Raw genomic sequence first — 12,264 nt, 5'->3', positions numbered from 1 at the left:
GGATTGGCTGATGAAAATATGTGGTATTGGGATGATGATAATCCGAGACATATAGATGTTGGAACAAAATTTGATAGCAAATTGCAGTTGAAAACTGCTATCACATTATGGCATGTGGGAACAGGTCGGATGTATGAGGTTATGGATAGTCATTCAAGAAGATGGCATGCAGTTTGTAGGGACCCCTTTGGTCCGAAAAGAAGAGGCAGGGACCTTGGGCAACGCTACCCATGTAATTGGGAGGTTAAAGCAACGTTTAAGAAACGTGATGGTAGCTGGTCTATCAACTCATGGGTTGATCGTCATTGCTGTATGGGAGATCACGATCCAAGTGAACATGTTAATCTTACATCATCCATGATTGCTCTCTGCATTCGAAGTCAAATTGAAAACGATGCAGCATTCAAGCCTTCTGCAGTACGTACATATATCAAAGATAAATTTCACGTGAAAATCAGCTACAAGAAAGCATGGTACTCTCACAGAAAAGCTATTGAGCTTGTATATGGTGGGTGGGAGGGGTCCTTCAGACAACTCCCCAGCTACCTGACTGAGTTGCAAACTCAAAATCCGGGGACAATCGTTGAGTGGTTGCATGACCCTGTATTGAGTCAAGGTAATACAAAGGTTTTCCGCTACGTATTTTGGGCATTTGGGCCAGCAATAGAGGCGTTCCAAGTAGCAAAGCCGGTCTTATCAGTTGATGGGACTCACCTGCGTGGAAGATTGAAAGGTAAACTACTTGCTGCAGTAGGTTACGATGCAAATAAGAATTGTTTGCCTGTTGCTTTTGCTATTGTCGATGAAGAAACAAACGAGAGTTGGAGTTGGTTTTTGAATCTTGTGAGAGTGCATATTATAAAGCATGACCAGGAAGTGTGCATAATAAGTGACAGACATCAAGGCATTATAAATGCCATGAAGGCTGATGTGTGGAAAGAGACACCAGTTGGTTATCATCGATTCTGTTTAATTCACGTTAGATCGAATGTGTTACAAAGACACAAAGTCCCCGGAGTGAAGAAATGGGTATGGATAATGGGTGAAGTAAGTGAGGAGCGGAGATATTGGACTGCAAGGCGTGAATTAGAAAAAGTGAGTCCAGAAGCTCTGAGGTATCTCGAAACCACCATAGATAGATCGCAATGGACTATGGCACACGATGAATTTCGTCGATGGGGTGAGACATCTACTAACATGGCCGAGTGTTATAATAATGTGTTGTTAGCTGCGAGGGAACTCCCAATTAGAGCTATCGTTGATATTACATTCTGGCGGACCATCAACTGGTTTGTTAACCGAACGACTCTAGCCAAACAATGTCAGACGCCTTTGACACCGTGGGCTTGGGAGTTATTTCAGAAGAATGACCAACGAGGGAGACGTCATCATGTTAGGACTACAAGCATAGCACGTGGCATCTATGATGTGCTAACCTATCACAGAGGTCCGGGTAGAGGCCATAATATACATGTTGTAGATTACCGTGAAAAGATATGCTCATGTGGAAAGTGGCAGACCTGGAGAATGCCTTGCTCTCACGCTGTTGCGGTGCTGAGAGAACGCAGTGATGACATCTTTAGTCATGTTGATACACGATACCACACAAGTGTTTGGATTCACCAGTACGCAGGTATGTTGTTTAAATACTTTGTATTCTTTCAATTTTATCATGTCTTACATCTATCTAATGGAGTCACCCAACTAGACTGTGGCGTGTCTAACCAAGTAGGAAACCAACTAGAGGGATCTGATGCTGGTGGATTTTGCATTTCGGGCTCACCAGCAAAATTGTCGATGAGTGCATCCAAATCTATGTTGTCATCTGAATTAATATTTTCTTCATTTGCTGCTTGTGATGACCCTGGCATGTCTTGGGACATTCTGAAATGCCGTGAATAACCATGCCCGCCTGTTCGGATACCTCTCTGGCCAATACCGCGAGCTCTTCGGATAAACTCCCGGGACATATCCACATCAGTGCGCTGTGTGGAAGGTATGACCGTGCGTTCACTCTCACCGCACTCGGTGAGGCAGTTAAGAGCAAGATTGTTAATCTCGTGCAACAATCCTACAGCGTCTGCTGGGTCAAAACCGCGCGACATATGAACTATACGTGCCAATGTCTCCGCCTGTAACAAATAAAACATGCATATTTAATAACATACATACTTTTAAAATGAAACAACAACTATAAAAATACAATACTTACCTGGACTGTAGATGCTGATGCAACAGTGTTCATCCCTACTTCTGGAAGCCTACCCGGCTGCGTGATATATGTAATGGTAATTTTAAAATACCACTCCATGTATTGTCGAGTCCTCATCACCTGCATGTGGTCTGCAAGAGGCTCCATGTAAGCGTTAGTAACGAACTTAGACCTTCTCTCCCAATATTGGATGTAGGCCTTGTTCTGCACAGCCCAGTTCGTCTTAGCCTTTCCACGCCGATTGGTTTTGAAGTGAGTTTCATTGAAACCCCAATCACGCAATTCCGGGATGAACGGCGTGCCTCCAAATTGTCTAACCACGCGTTCAGGTTCATGTGCTTCTACAATAGCCCAACACACAATGTACGTCACAGATCTCCAACTGTTGTTCATATCGAGGCAGGAGTCTGGCAATTGACGGTCCACGTAGGGCATCCAAATAAACTACAATAACAAGTTTATATTAAAATTACCCAAATATATATCAAACATTATTCATTTTACCTGGTTATTTTGGAGTAATGACAACTGTTCACGATAATGTCGAACCGAATGTTTGGGGGCTCTGTTTATCATATAGGAGCCAGTCCACCTACAATAACAAAAGTTGTCAATTAAATATGTTGTCATTAAATACACAAATGAGAGGAAACAACAAACTTACATTAAGGCACATGGAGTGTTGTTTGTATGTATACGTGCCGCTACAAAATCCGGTCTCAAAGTGGGCATTCTCTCCCACACCCAAAGCTGTAGGAGCACCGTCGGACCTCCAATGTCTGACCTTTTGCCCATAGACGCCTCACACAGATTATGGTATAATGTAGCAAGTGCAGCACTCGCCCAACTAATCATAGAGGCAGCCTCTACATCTCGAAGTTGGGTCAACCACATGAGAGGTATCTTACACCCTGAGCCGTCGGGTAAGATCAACCCTCCCAATAGCACAAGCACAATCATACGTGCCCGTTGAATGTAGGCTTCGTCTTCGAGACCATCTCCTAACGGTTCAATCGCCATCCTATGTATTAGCGCGGATGCCAAGATACCGTTTTCCTTCATCTCGCTTTGAAGGGGATAGAAGCCCAAGAGCTCTTCACATAAACCCCTCCACCCAGATTCACAAAACCCATTTCCGGTGAAGGGTACTCCATCAACACGTAATGCCCATAATACTTGTACGTCTTGTAATGTAATGGTAGTTTCCCCTACGGGAAGATGGAATGTATGTGTCTCTGGCCTCCAGCGCTCAACCAAAGCTGTGATCAACGCATGATCTACATCCAGAGCCTTACCACAGAAAAGTACTCCACCTAAACCAAATCTACAGACATAATCAATCACGCGTCTGTGATGATTATCGATTTCCCAGAAATGTCCTTCAAAGCGCCGAATATTGAAAGAGGTTGTTTCCTGGCCTGCCCACGCCTTGCGCGATATATGACTGTGCTGATAATGCAAAACAAAAGGATCTTCTGGTCCATATCGGGACATCCTAATATAATCAAAATTTAACCATGTTCAATAATTCAAAACCAAATTCAATAATTCAAAACCTAAATATCAACCACATTCAACAAATCAACACCAAATTCAACAAATTAACACCATATTCAACCATATTCAATATTTCAACAATAATTCAACCAAATTCAATAATTCATAACCAAATCAATAATTCAAAACCAAAGTCAATAATTCAACAAAATATCAATCACATTCACCAAATTAAGATCAAATGCAACAAAATAACACCAAATTCAACATAAAATAAACATATTGAATAATTCAACACCAAATTCAACTAAATTGAACCAAAATACTTTCTAACCCATAAACCCTAACTATTATACCCACCTAAAAAATACCAATAAAATTCGAAAATAAGGGTTCAAACTTACCTAACAACACTTCAAATTGGAATGGGAGAGCTAAATATGGGATTAGCCCGCTGCTTTCACCGATTTTCGCTGGTTTCGCCGCTGCTCTTCGCGTGTTTGGGGTCTGTTCTGCCTTCTGGACGTATTTTGAAGCAAGGGAGACACGCGAGAGCGTGTCGCGTGTTTGCTTTAAACACGCGAGAGCGTGTCGCGTGTTTTCTTTACACACGCGAGAGCGTGTCGCGTGTTTTCTTTAAACACGCGAGAAGAAGACGCGTTTTTCCTTTAATACACGCGAGAGGAATATGCGTGTTTCACTTTAAAACACGCGAGAGCTTATCGCGTCTATACCATGGCTGGAAAGTTTTATTTTCAGGGTCCATATGGCGGATACATTTTGTCATGAACTCCTTTCTTGGAATTTTGCCGGGGTTATGAACTGCGAAGTATATGAGGAAATCGGGTTTCTAGGATTGGCCTTTAAAATCACGTAAATGTACCCATTTTGTTATCTATTCCATATATAGGAAAAACGCCAATAGGAAAGGCGTTTTTATTAAGTAAAAATGCCAACTAGAATGGCGTTTTACAATGTTCAAGTATTTTACCCGTATTTACTCCAATTATACATTTAAACACGCCAATCACGATGGCGTGTATACAATAAAACGCCTATACGGAATGCGTGTTTATGAAATTAGACACGCCGATGAAAATTGCGTGTTAAATTAACACGCTAATCCATGTGGCGTGTTTGTGATAAAAGACGCCAACATCATTTGCGTCTTTACAAAAAGACGCCAACAGGATTTGCGTGTTTTGAATAAAACACGCCAACACAATTTGCGTCTTTAACTAAAAGACGCCAACACCATTGGCGTCTTTGTACAGAAGCATATACCAGCAGCCAGTCGCGAAAAATTCACACCACACACACACACTTCGCGATTTTCTCTAGCAGCGGCCAAATCCTTCGCAAATTCCTCCGTGTCTTTGTGATTTCGCCCTCCATTCATCAATCGGTGCTAGTTTTCCCCAAATTCGTCCAATTTATTCGGTTAGTATGCTTATCTTTTACATTATTAGAGTAATTGTTGGATACTTAGCTAGGGTTTGTAATGGGTTGCGATTTGAGTTGAAATATTGTGCATATGGATTATTTGTATGACGTTAGTGTTGATTATTATGTTGGATTGTTTGGGTTTAAGTGAATTTGTGTATAAATTTGATTATAAACCAAAATCGCAGGGTTTTATAGCTTAAAAATTGGGCAAATTGATTTAGTTTATGTGGGTTTTGGTTAATGTCTTTTTTTTAGTTTGAAATGTTAATTTTGTGTGTATTGTTAGGTTGAAATTGAAATTGAAATTGTTAGGTTGGTCAAACTAAAATTGGGTAAGTTGAATTGGTGGAAAATTGATGTATATTGTTTATTTAAACTGTTACTTTTGTGTAGGTGAATTGTGTTATGATGTTGAAGTTGTGTATTGTGAATTATTTGATATAGGTGTTCCATTTTGTGATATTGTATTAAATTGTTTGTAATTATTGAATTTGTTTAGGTTTGTTTATTGTTTAATTTGGAATATGAATGTTGTGTAGGTAATTTAAGGCATCATCTTCAACTTCTCGTCGTCGGCTCTTATGTGGTCCTAAGGACCCCTCCGTATTATATCTGCAGAGACAACACGTCTCTAATAACATATGGGAAGGAGTGCCATCGGAAGACGTACGGTGTAGAAGATACGAAGGAATCATATGGGATGTTCCCATAAATCCTCGTGTTTTGGCGGTTATAGATGAGATGGGGTTCGGCGGGATGTTGAGGTGTGGTCAACCGAAAGACATTGACCACCATCTTATCACCGCTTTGATTGAACGTTGGAGGCCAGAGACTCACACTTTTCACTTTCCAGTCGGTGAAGCGACTGTGAGCTTAGAAGACATGGAGGTCTTATGGGGCCTCAAAACTGACGGTGAGCCTCTGACGGGTTACATCCCCACTAAGGATGTCAACTATTGGAAGGATGTTTGTTTGGATTTTCTTGGCTTTATTCCAGATGCAGTTGATCTAAAAGAAATGAACTGGAAGCAGACAAGCTTATCAAATCAACTGCGGATTGAGTTGAGTGATGACCACGAGCAATACATGTACAATCAACGTGCTCGTGTGTATTGTCTGCTGTTACTGGGTGGTCTACTGATCCCGAACGCTACCGGTAATAAAATTCCCTTCTTCTACCTTCAGTTTTTCATGGATATAGAACAATGTGGTAGCTATAGCTGGGGAGGTGCGACTCTTGCCTGCTTGTACCACAATCTATGTGAAGCTGCTCTTGGTAAGAGGACCGATGTCGGGGGAGCTCTTACATTGTTACAGCTGTGGGCTTGGGAAAGAATCCCAATTATTAGACCGCAGATGCTGAACCCCGCGCCCGTAGACTACTTACCATGTGCAGTCGCGTAAGTTGTCCACTAATTACTCTTTTAAGCATAATTTTTATTGATTTTTGTGTTGTTCGCTCATAATTTATTTTTTATAGATGGACTGGTCGGGCCTCTTATGTAAAAGCACCGGGGCATTGCATTGAAACTTTCAGAGATCAGTTCTCAACAATGCATGCCAATCAGATAATTTACGTAACCTAAATTGTTGCTAGTGTGTTGTTTTGATTGAACTTGTTTTGACTAAATAAGTTTCATATTTAGTTTATTTGGAGGCCGTATGAATCGCGAAATCTGCCTGATGTTTGTGTTGCCGGTCGTCCTATATGGACGTCGATGACAACACTAATCTGCTGGAATATGGTTGAGCCACACATGCCACAGCGAGTGTTGCGACAATTTGGGATTGTCCAACCTTATATCCCGCTTGTCGATCGGTTCCACGGATCTGATTTTACGAAACAGGATCGACGTGGCAAAGCAGGTCGGAACTGGGTTCAGTGGCACGCCAATCATATACAAGATTGGCATAATAGGCACGACACGGTGTATGTTGATTTGGAGTACTCATTGGTGCCTGTTGCTACTGATGAGTACATGGATTGGTTTCGCAGGATAACCGTGGTGTACCTAACAAAACCTGGGGTGCATTCTCCTGAGGGCTTCCATGAAACGGCGGCCTCTCATCACTACGCGGTAGATTTCAACAACTATTCTTTATTTATATTCATATGATGAAATTTACTTAACACTGAAAATTGTAGGTGGAGACCCTTCACAAAATACGCCACTTTCTTAGGGAGCAAGACATGTCAGGACGGCCGGATTTATTCACCATTTTGAGAATGGTTGAAGATGGCCTCCAGATATGTGGGGAAGCTGAGACGATGGACTACCGTCCTTCACAGCGCTCTGAGCTGGACCTTGACATGCCCGTGAGGCAAAAAGCGAAGCGGCGTGGAAAGAAGAAAGTTGGTGGAGAGTCGTCATCATCAAGGATGGATACTCAGTTGGTTGATGATTCTGATGACGATTTTGTGGCTCCACCTCCACCAAGATCTGCCGTGCTGGGTCGTCACTCTGTCAGCCACACGGGTGGTACAGGAGAAGATTTCGGTCTCAGCGATCAACAATCTCCACCTCGGTCTTCTGTGAGAGACGACTTTTTTGGTGTTGATTTAGAGAATGTCGTCGTTGAAGATACTCCTCCGTCTAGAATCCCTAAGACCAGAATCGGGAAGGGAATCCGTAGTCTGTTTATGCGGAAAAGGCGAGACGAGTGAACGTTTCCCGAACTTTTGATATTGGTGTTTTTACATTGATTTGAACGCTTTATATTAGTAATTTGATATATTGTATTGATATTGGTGTTTTTTCATTGATTTGGCGTATGTATATTAGTAATTTGATAAATCCGCTTTTTATACGTACGCATATTGATAATTTGAACTCTTATAATTTTTATTGGTAAATTTTTTGATACCCGCCACTCACGATGGCGTTTTTAAGTTTGAAAATTTTTTGCAATTTTTTGCCACGCCAAGGCTGAGTTTCTGAACAAACACGCCAAGCTTACTAGGCGTTTTTAGAAACACGCCAACGCCATAGGCGTTTTTTCCTTAAAACGCCTACTTAAGTGGCGTTTTTTAAAACACGCCACTCAAGATGGCGTTTTTAAGTTTGAAAATTTTTTTGCACTTTTTTGCCACGCCGAGGCTGAGTTTCTGAACAAACACGCCAAGCGGCTTTGGCGTTTTTAAAACACGCCAACGACATAGGCGTTTCTAGTTAAAAACGCCTACGTAAATGGTGTTTTCTACACAAACTCGCCAACTTAGATTGCGCTTTCAGGAAAAACGCCATCTTGAGTGGCGTTTTTAAATAAACTAGATTTTACATTTTGTGTATTCCATGACTCGCCAAAATATAAGTAAAACGTTACAATGTTCAATTCAATAAATAACTACGATTATAAACAGAACAATGTTCAATTCAGCTAAATAGTTGTTACACGTTCAATTGTCTCGCCTTCTCCGCGTAAAGAAGCTACGGATACCCTTCCCGATTCTGGCGGATGAGAGTCTAGACGGAGGAGTATCTTCCACAACGACATTCTCTAAATCAACCCCGAAAAAATAGTCTCGCACAGAAGATCTAGGCGGAGAATGTGGGACATAACTGTGCCCGATGTCTTCGCCTGTACCACCAGTGTGGCTGACAGAATGACGACCTCGAACTACAGATCTTGGTGGAGGTGGAGGCATAAAATCGTGCTCGGCATCATCAGTGTGACTGATAGAATGATGACCTCGAACTGCAGATCTTGTTGGAGGTGGAGGCATAAAATCGTGCTCGGCGTCATCTACCAACTGAGTATCCATCCTTGAAAGAGCATTCTGGCAGTTGCGTCTGTCGTGCCCTGGTTGACGGCAATGTTTACATCGGCATTGGGCTCGTGGCTGGTCAGCTTCACAGACATCCATCTGATTAGGAATCCTAGTAGTACGGTATCGACCGCGACTTTTAGGCATTAACTGAGCTCGTGAACATTGCAAAGTCCATTCAGGCACGGCCCAATAATCTTGGTGTCTGATTGGATTGAACACCGTAGAATATTGGTGTACCCAAACACTTGTGCGGTATACGGGATCAACAAGCGACATCATGGGCTCGTTTCTAAACCGCGCAACTGCCGCTGCATGTGAACATGGAAGTCTCCACATCTGCCACTTTTGACATTTGCAGTTCGACTCCAAGTACTTTACCTTCCACTTATTACCACCATTTCCACCAATTCGACGCTTTGTTCGAACCACATAAAGCCCTGCAATTGTGTTTGGGACTCTCACATTATGTAATTGACCTTTTACATCATTTCTGCACACCTTTTCATGGGCCCACGGGGTAAGTGGTGTGGCACACTGTGTTGATGCAATTGATCGCTCATTAAACCATTCTATTGTCCTCCAAAATATCAGATCAATGCAAGCTTTAATTGGGAGTTGTCTTGCGCCTCTCAACACATTGTTGTAAGATTCCACCATATTAGTGGTCATCTCACCCCATCTTTTGTGTTTGTCATACGCCAAATTCCATTTTTTCTAACTCCACGGCATCAAGGTACTGCACAGCCTCGTTGTTGATGGTTCGAAGTAAACGACGTCTGATCTTAAACTTTGCTTTCTTGGTAGCAATACCCATTTTCCAAACAAGTTTTTTTACCATGATGCCTTTGTGATTCTGCAAAACATTCTTTCTAACATGTACCAAGCAAAATCTGTGATGCTCCACATTGGGTTCTTCTTTCCATATGGGAGAATTCATTGCATCTATGATTCTCACATGCCTATCTGATATTACACATATTTCATGCTTGGCTACGTGAAGTCTAATACGTTCCATAAACCAATTCCAACTTTGTATGGTTTCCTCATCAACAATGGCATATGCAATAGGCAAACATTTCTTATTAGCATCAAATCCAACGGCAATAAGAATTTTACCTCGATATCGTCCACGTAGATGAGTTTCATCAACGGTTAAAACTGGTTTGCATAGTTGAAAAGCCTCCACAGCTGGACCAAAGCCCAAAATACGTACTTGAAAACCTTGTTCATACCGTTGCTTAATCTGTCATCATGCAACCATTCGACAATTGTGCCAGGATTTTGTCTTTGCAACTCATTCAAATAAGCTGGTAAAACTTTGAAATTCCACTCCCACGAACCATACACAAGCTCAATAGCTGTCCTCCGAGCATACCATGCTTTCTTGTAACTAACTTTCACATGAAATCTATTTTCAATATCCGCCACAATTGCTTTTACCTTGTAGCAAGGATCGTTTTCTATCTGATGTCGAACACTCAACGCTATCATACCCGACGAAAGATTAGCGTGCCCATTATAATTACGATCCCCCATGCAAGTATGAGCAGTGCTAAACACTCTAATTTGCCAGTGTTCATCATGCTTCCTCAATGTTGCTCGGCACTCCCACAAACATGGCTGTAAGGACTTATCTTTCGGATTTCCTTGTGGCCACTTACAAACTGCATGCCATCTCTTTCCTTTACTTTCAGCAACTGTATATTGTCGGATTTTTTCCAAATGCCAAAAAGTCACAGCTGACTTCAATTCCAATTTGGTTTTAAATTTAGTATGCAAACCGACATTGCTCGGATCTTTTTCACTCCAATAATGCACATTGAGATCATCAGACTCAAAGTTTTTTGGATCAAAACTATCATATGGACCTGGTAAGGTGCGAAAATAGTTCATACCAGGCTGTGGGAACTGTGGAACTACTCTTTCTCGTACTGCTCTTCCTCCAATTGATGTTTCTCCAACCACTGTTTCTCCAACCGGAATGGATGTTCTTGCAGCAACAAATTGGTCCTCATCCGATGAAGCACCATCTGAATCTGTACTATCCGGGTCGACATCTTCAGAATCATAAGGTGATTGTGGATCAAGAAAGTCGGCTTTATCAGGACCAATTATGGCCTCAACCACATCACAGTTGTCACTGTCCCCTAAATGCACGCCTCCAACATCAAAATCTTGTGTTGTATCGAAGCATGGTTCTTGGCCTCTCGTAGACGTACCAACATCAAAATCTTGTGTTGCAGCGAAATATGGTTCTCGGCCTCTCGTAGACGTACCAACATCATTACTCATGAGAAGATGACTATGTTGTTGAGTAATTCACGAATACTCAACATACAATTCAATTTGACCTCTTGTAGTCATACTCTCACTAAACATTAGTGGCATGTATACTTCTTCTAGTAAAATACCTATATACGTGATTGAAGATCCATACAATACATGACGTTTCCATACTATTTGAAGTTTGTTTTCAAATATGTTTATCCCCATCCTTTCACAAATTGTTTCCACAAGCTTATCGTAGGAAATACTTTCATCCAACATAATCAATCCTTTTGCAAAAGGAGGATCATATGAAATAATTGTTCCGGGAATTATCTTTCCACCCCAATATAAATAGACACACCACGTCATACTATCTGCATTAATGTCAAACACAAATATTGGTCAAAAATATTTCTTTACAGTACACTACAATATATACTATCATAACAACCTATTAAATATGGGTAAAAAATTATATATACTACAACATATAATACCATAGCAATTGGTCAAAATATTTCTATTAATTACAATGCAATTTATAATACTATAACAATCCGTCAAATAATTATATAAATTACACTACAATATATACTATCATAATAATCCATCAAATATTGGTAGACTAATGTTTGGAAGAATGTGTAAAAAATTAGATATACTAACCGATTGCGAGGACTAATATTTGGAAGAATGAGCCAAAATCGAAATCTACACGCTTCAATCCACCACCGGGTCGACCCGACCAAGGCAAGCGTTTTCGCGTTTTTCGCGTTTTGGGAAGGTTTTTCGCATTTTGGGGAGGGAATGTGACTAGGGTTTGCGATTTTGGGGGAGATCTGGGAAATATGTTGCAACAGAAAAAACGCTGACCAGGTTGGCGTGTTCTTGTTAATAACGCCAACGAACTTGGCGTTTTATCACTTAAACACGCCATCAAGACAGGCGCCTTTATTATTAAACACGCCAACTTTGTTGGCGTGTTATAATTTAAGTATATCGATTGAAAATACGAGCAAAATACGCTGCCATATTAAAACGCCAACTGTGTTGGCGTTTTACGTAATGACAC

General features: G+C 41.2%; 1 protein-coding gene across 1 annotated transcript; it reads right to left on the bottom strand.

Annotated features, from left to right (window-relative positions):
• Positions 1-803: 803 nt before the first annotated feature.
• Positions 804-3,631, bottom strand: LOC121761929 (serine/threonine-protein phosphatase 7 long form homolog). The gene is made up of 4 exons (XM_042157642.1): positions 2,877-3,631; positions 2,717-2,804; positions 2,213-2,656; positions 804-946 (listed from the first exon to the last, which is right to left on the bottom strand). The coding sequence occupies exons 1-4, from the start codon at positions 3,272-3,274 to the stop codon at positions 908-910; spliced, it is 969 nt and encodes a 322-aa protein (XP_042013576.1). The 5' UTR covers positions 3,275-3,631; the 3' UTR covers positions 804-907.
• Positions 3,632-12,264: the final 8,633 nt, after the last annotated feature.

This window comes from Salvia splendens, chromosome 13 (genome assembly GCF_004379255.2).
Source record: "Salvia splendens isolate huo1 chromosome 13, SspV2, whole genome shotgun sequence".
Lineage (NCBI taxonomy): Eukaryota > Viridiplantae > Streptophyta > Magnoliopsida > Lamiales > Lamiaceae > Salvia > Salvia splendens.
Note: the sequence above shows the minus strand (reverse complement) of the source record. Positions and strands in the feature narration are given on the sequence as shown.

What these genes read in the sequence shown, in the direction of transcription:
- LOC121761929 (XM_042157642.1), bottom strand. Translation starts at nt 3,274, where the DNA reads ATGAAGGAAAACGGTATCTTGGCATCCGCGCTAATACATAGGATGGCG. An exon ending in AACACTCCATGTGCCTTAAT is followed by an intron (nt 2,805 to 2,876) that starts GTAAGTTTGTTG and finishes TTGTTATTGTAG; the next exon opens with GTGGACTGGCTCCTATATGA. An exon ending in CATCAGCATCTACAGTCCAG is followed by an intron (nt 947 to 2,212) that starts GTAAGTATTGTA and finishes GATAACCAACTG; the next exon opens with GTGTCTCTTTCCACACATCA.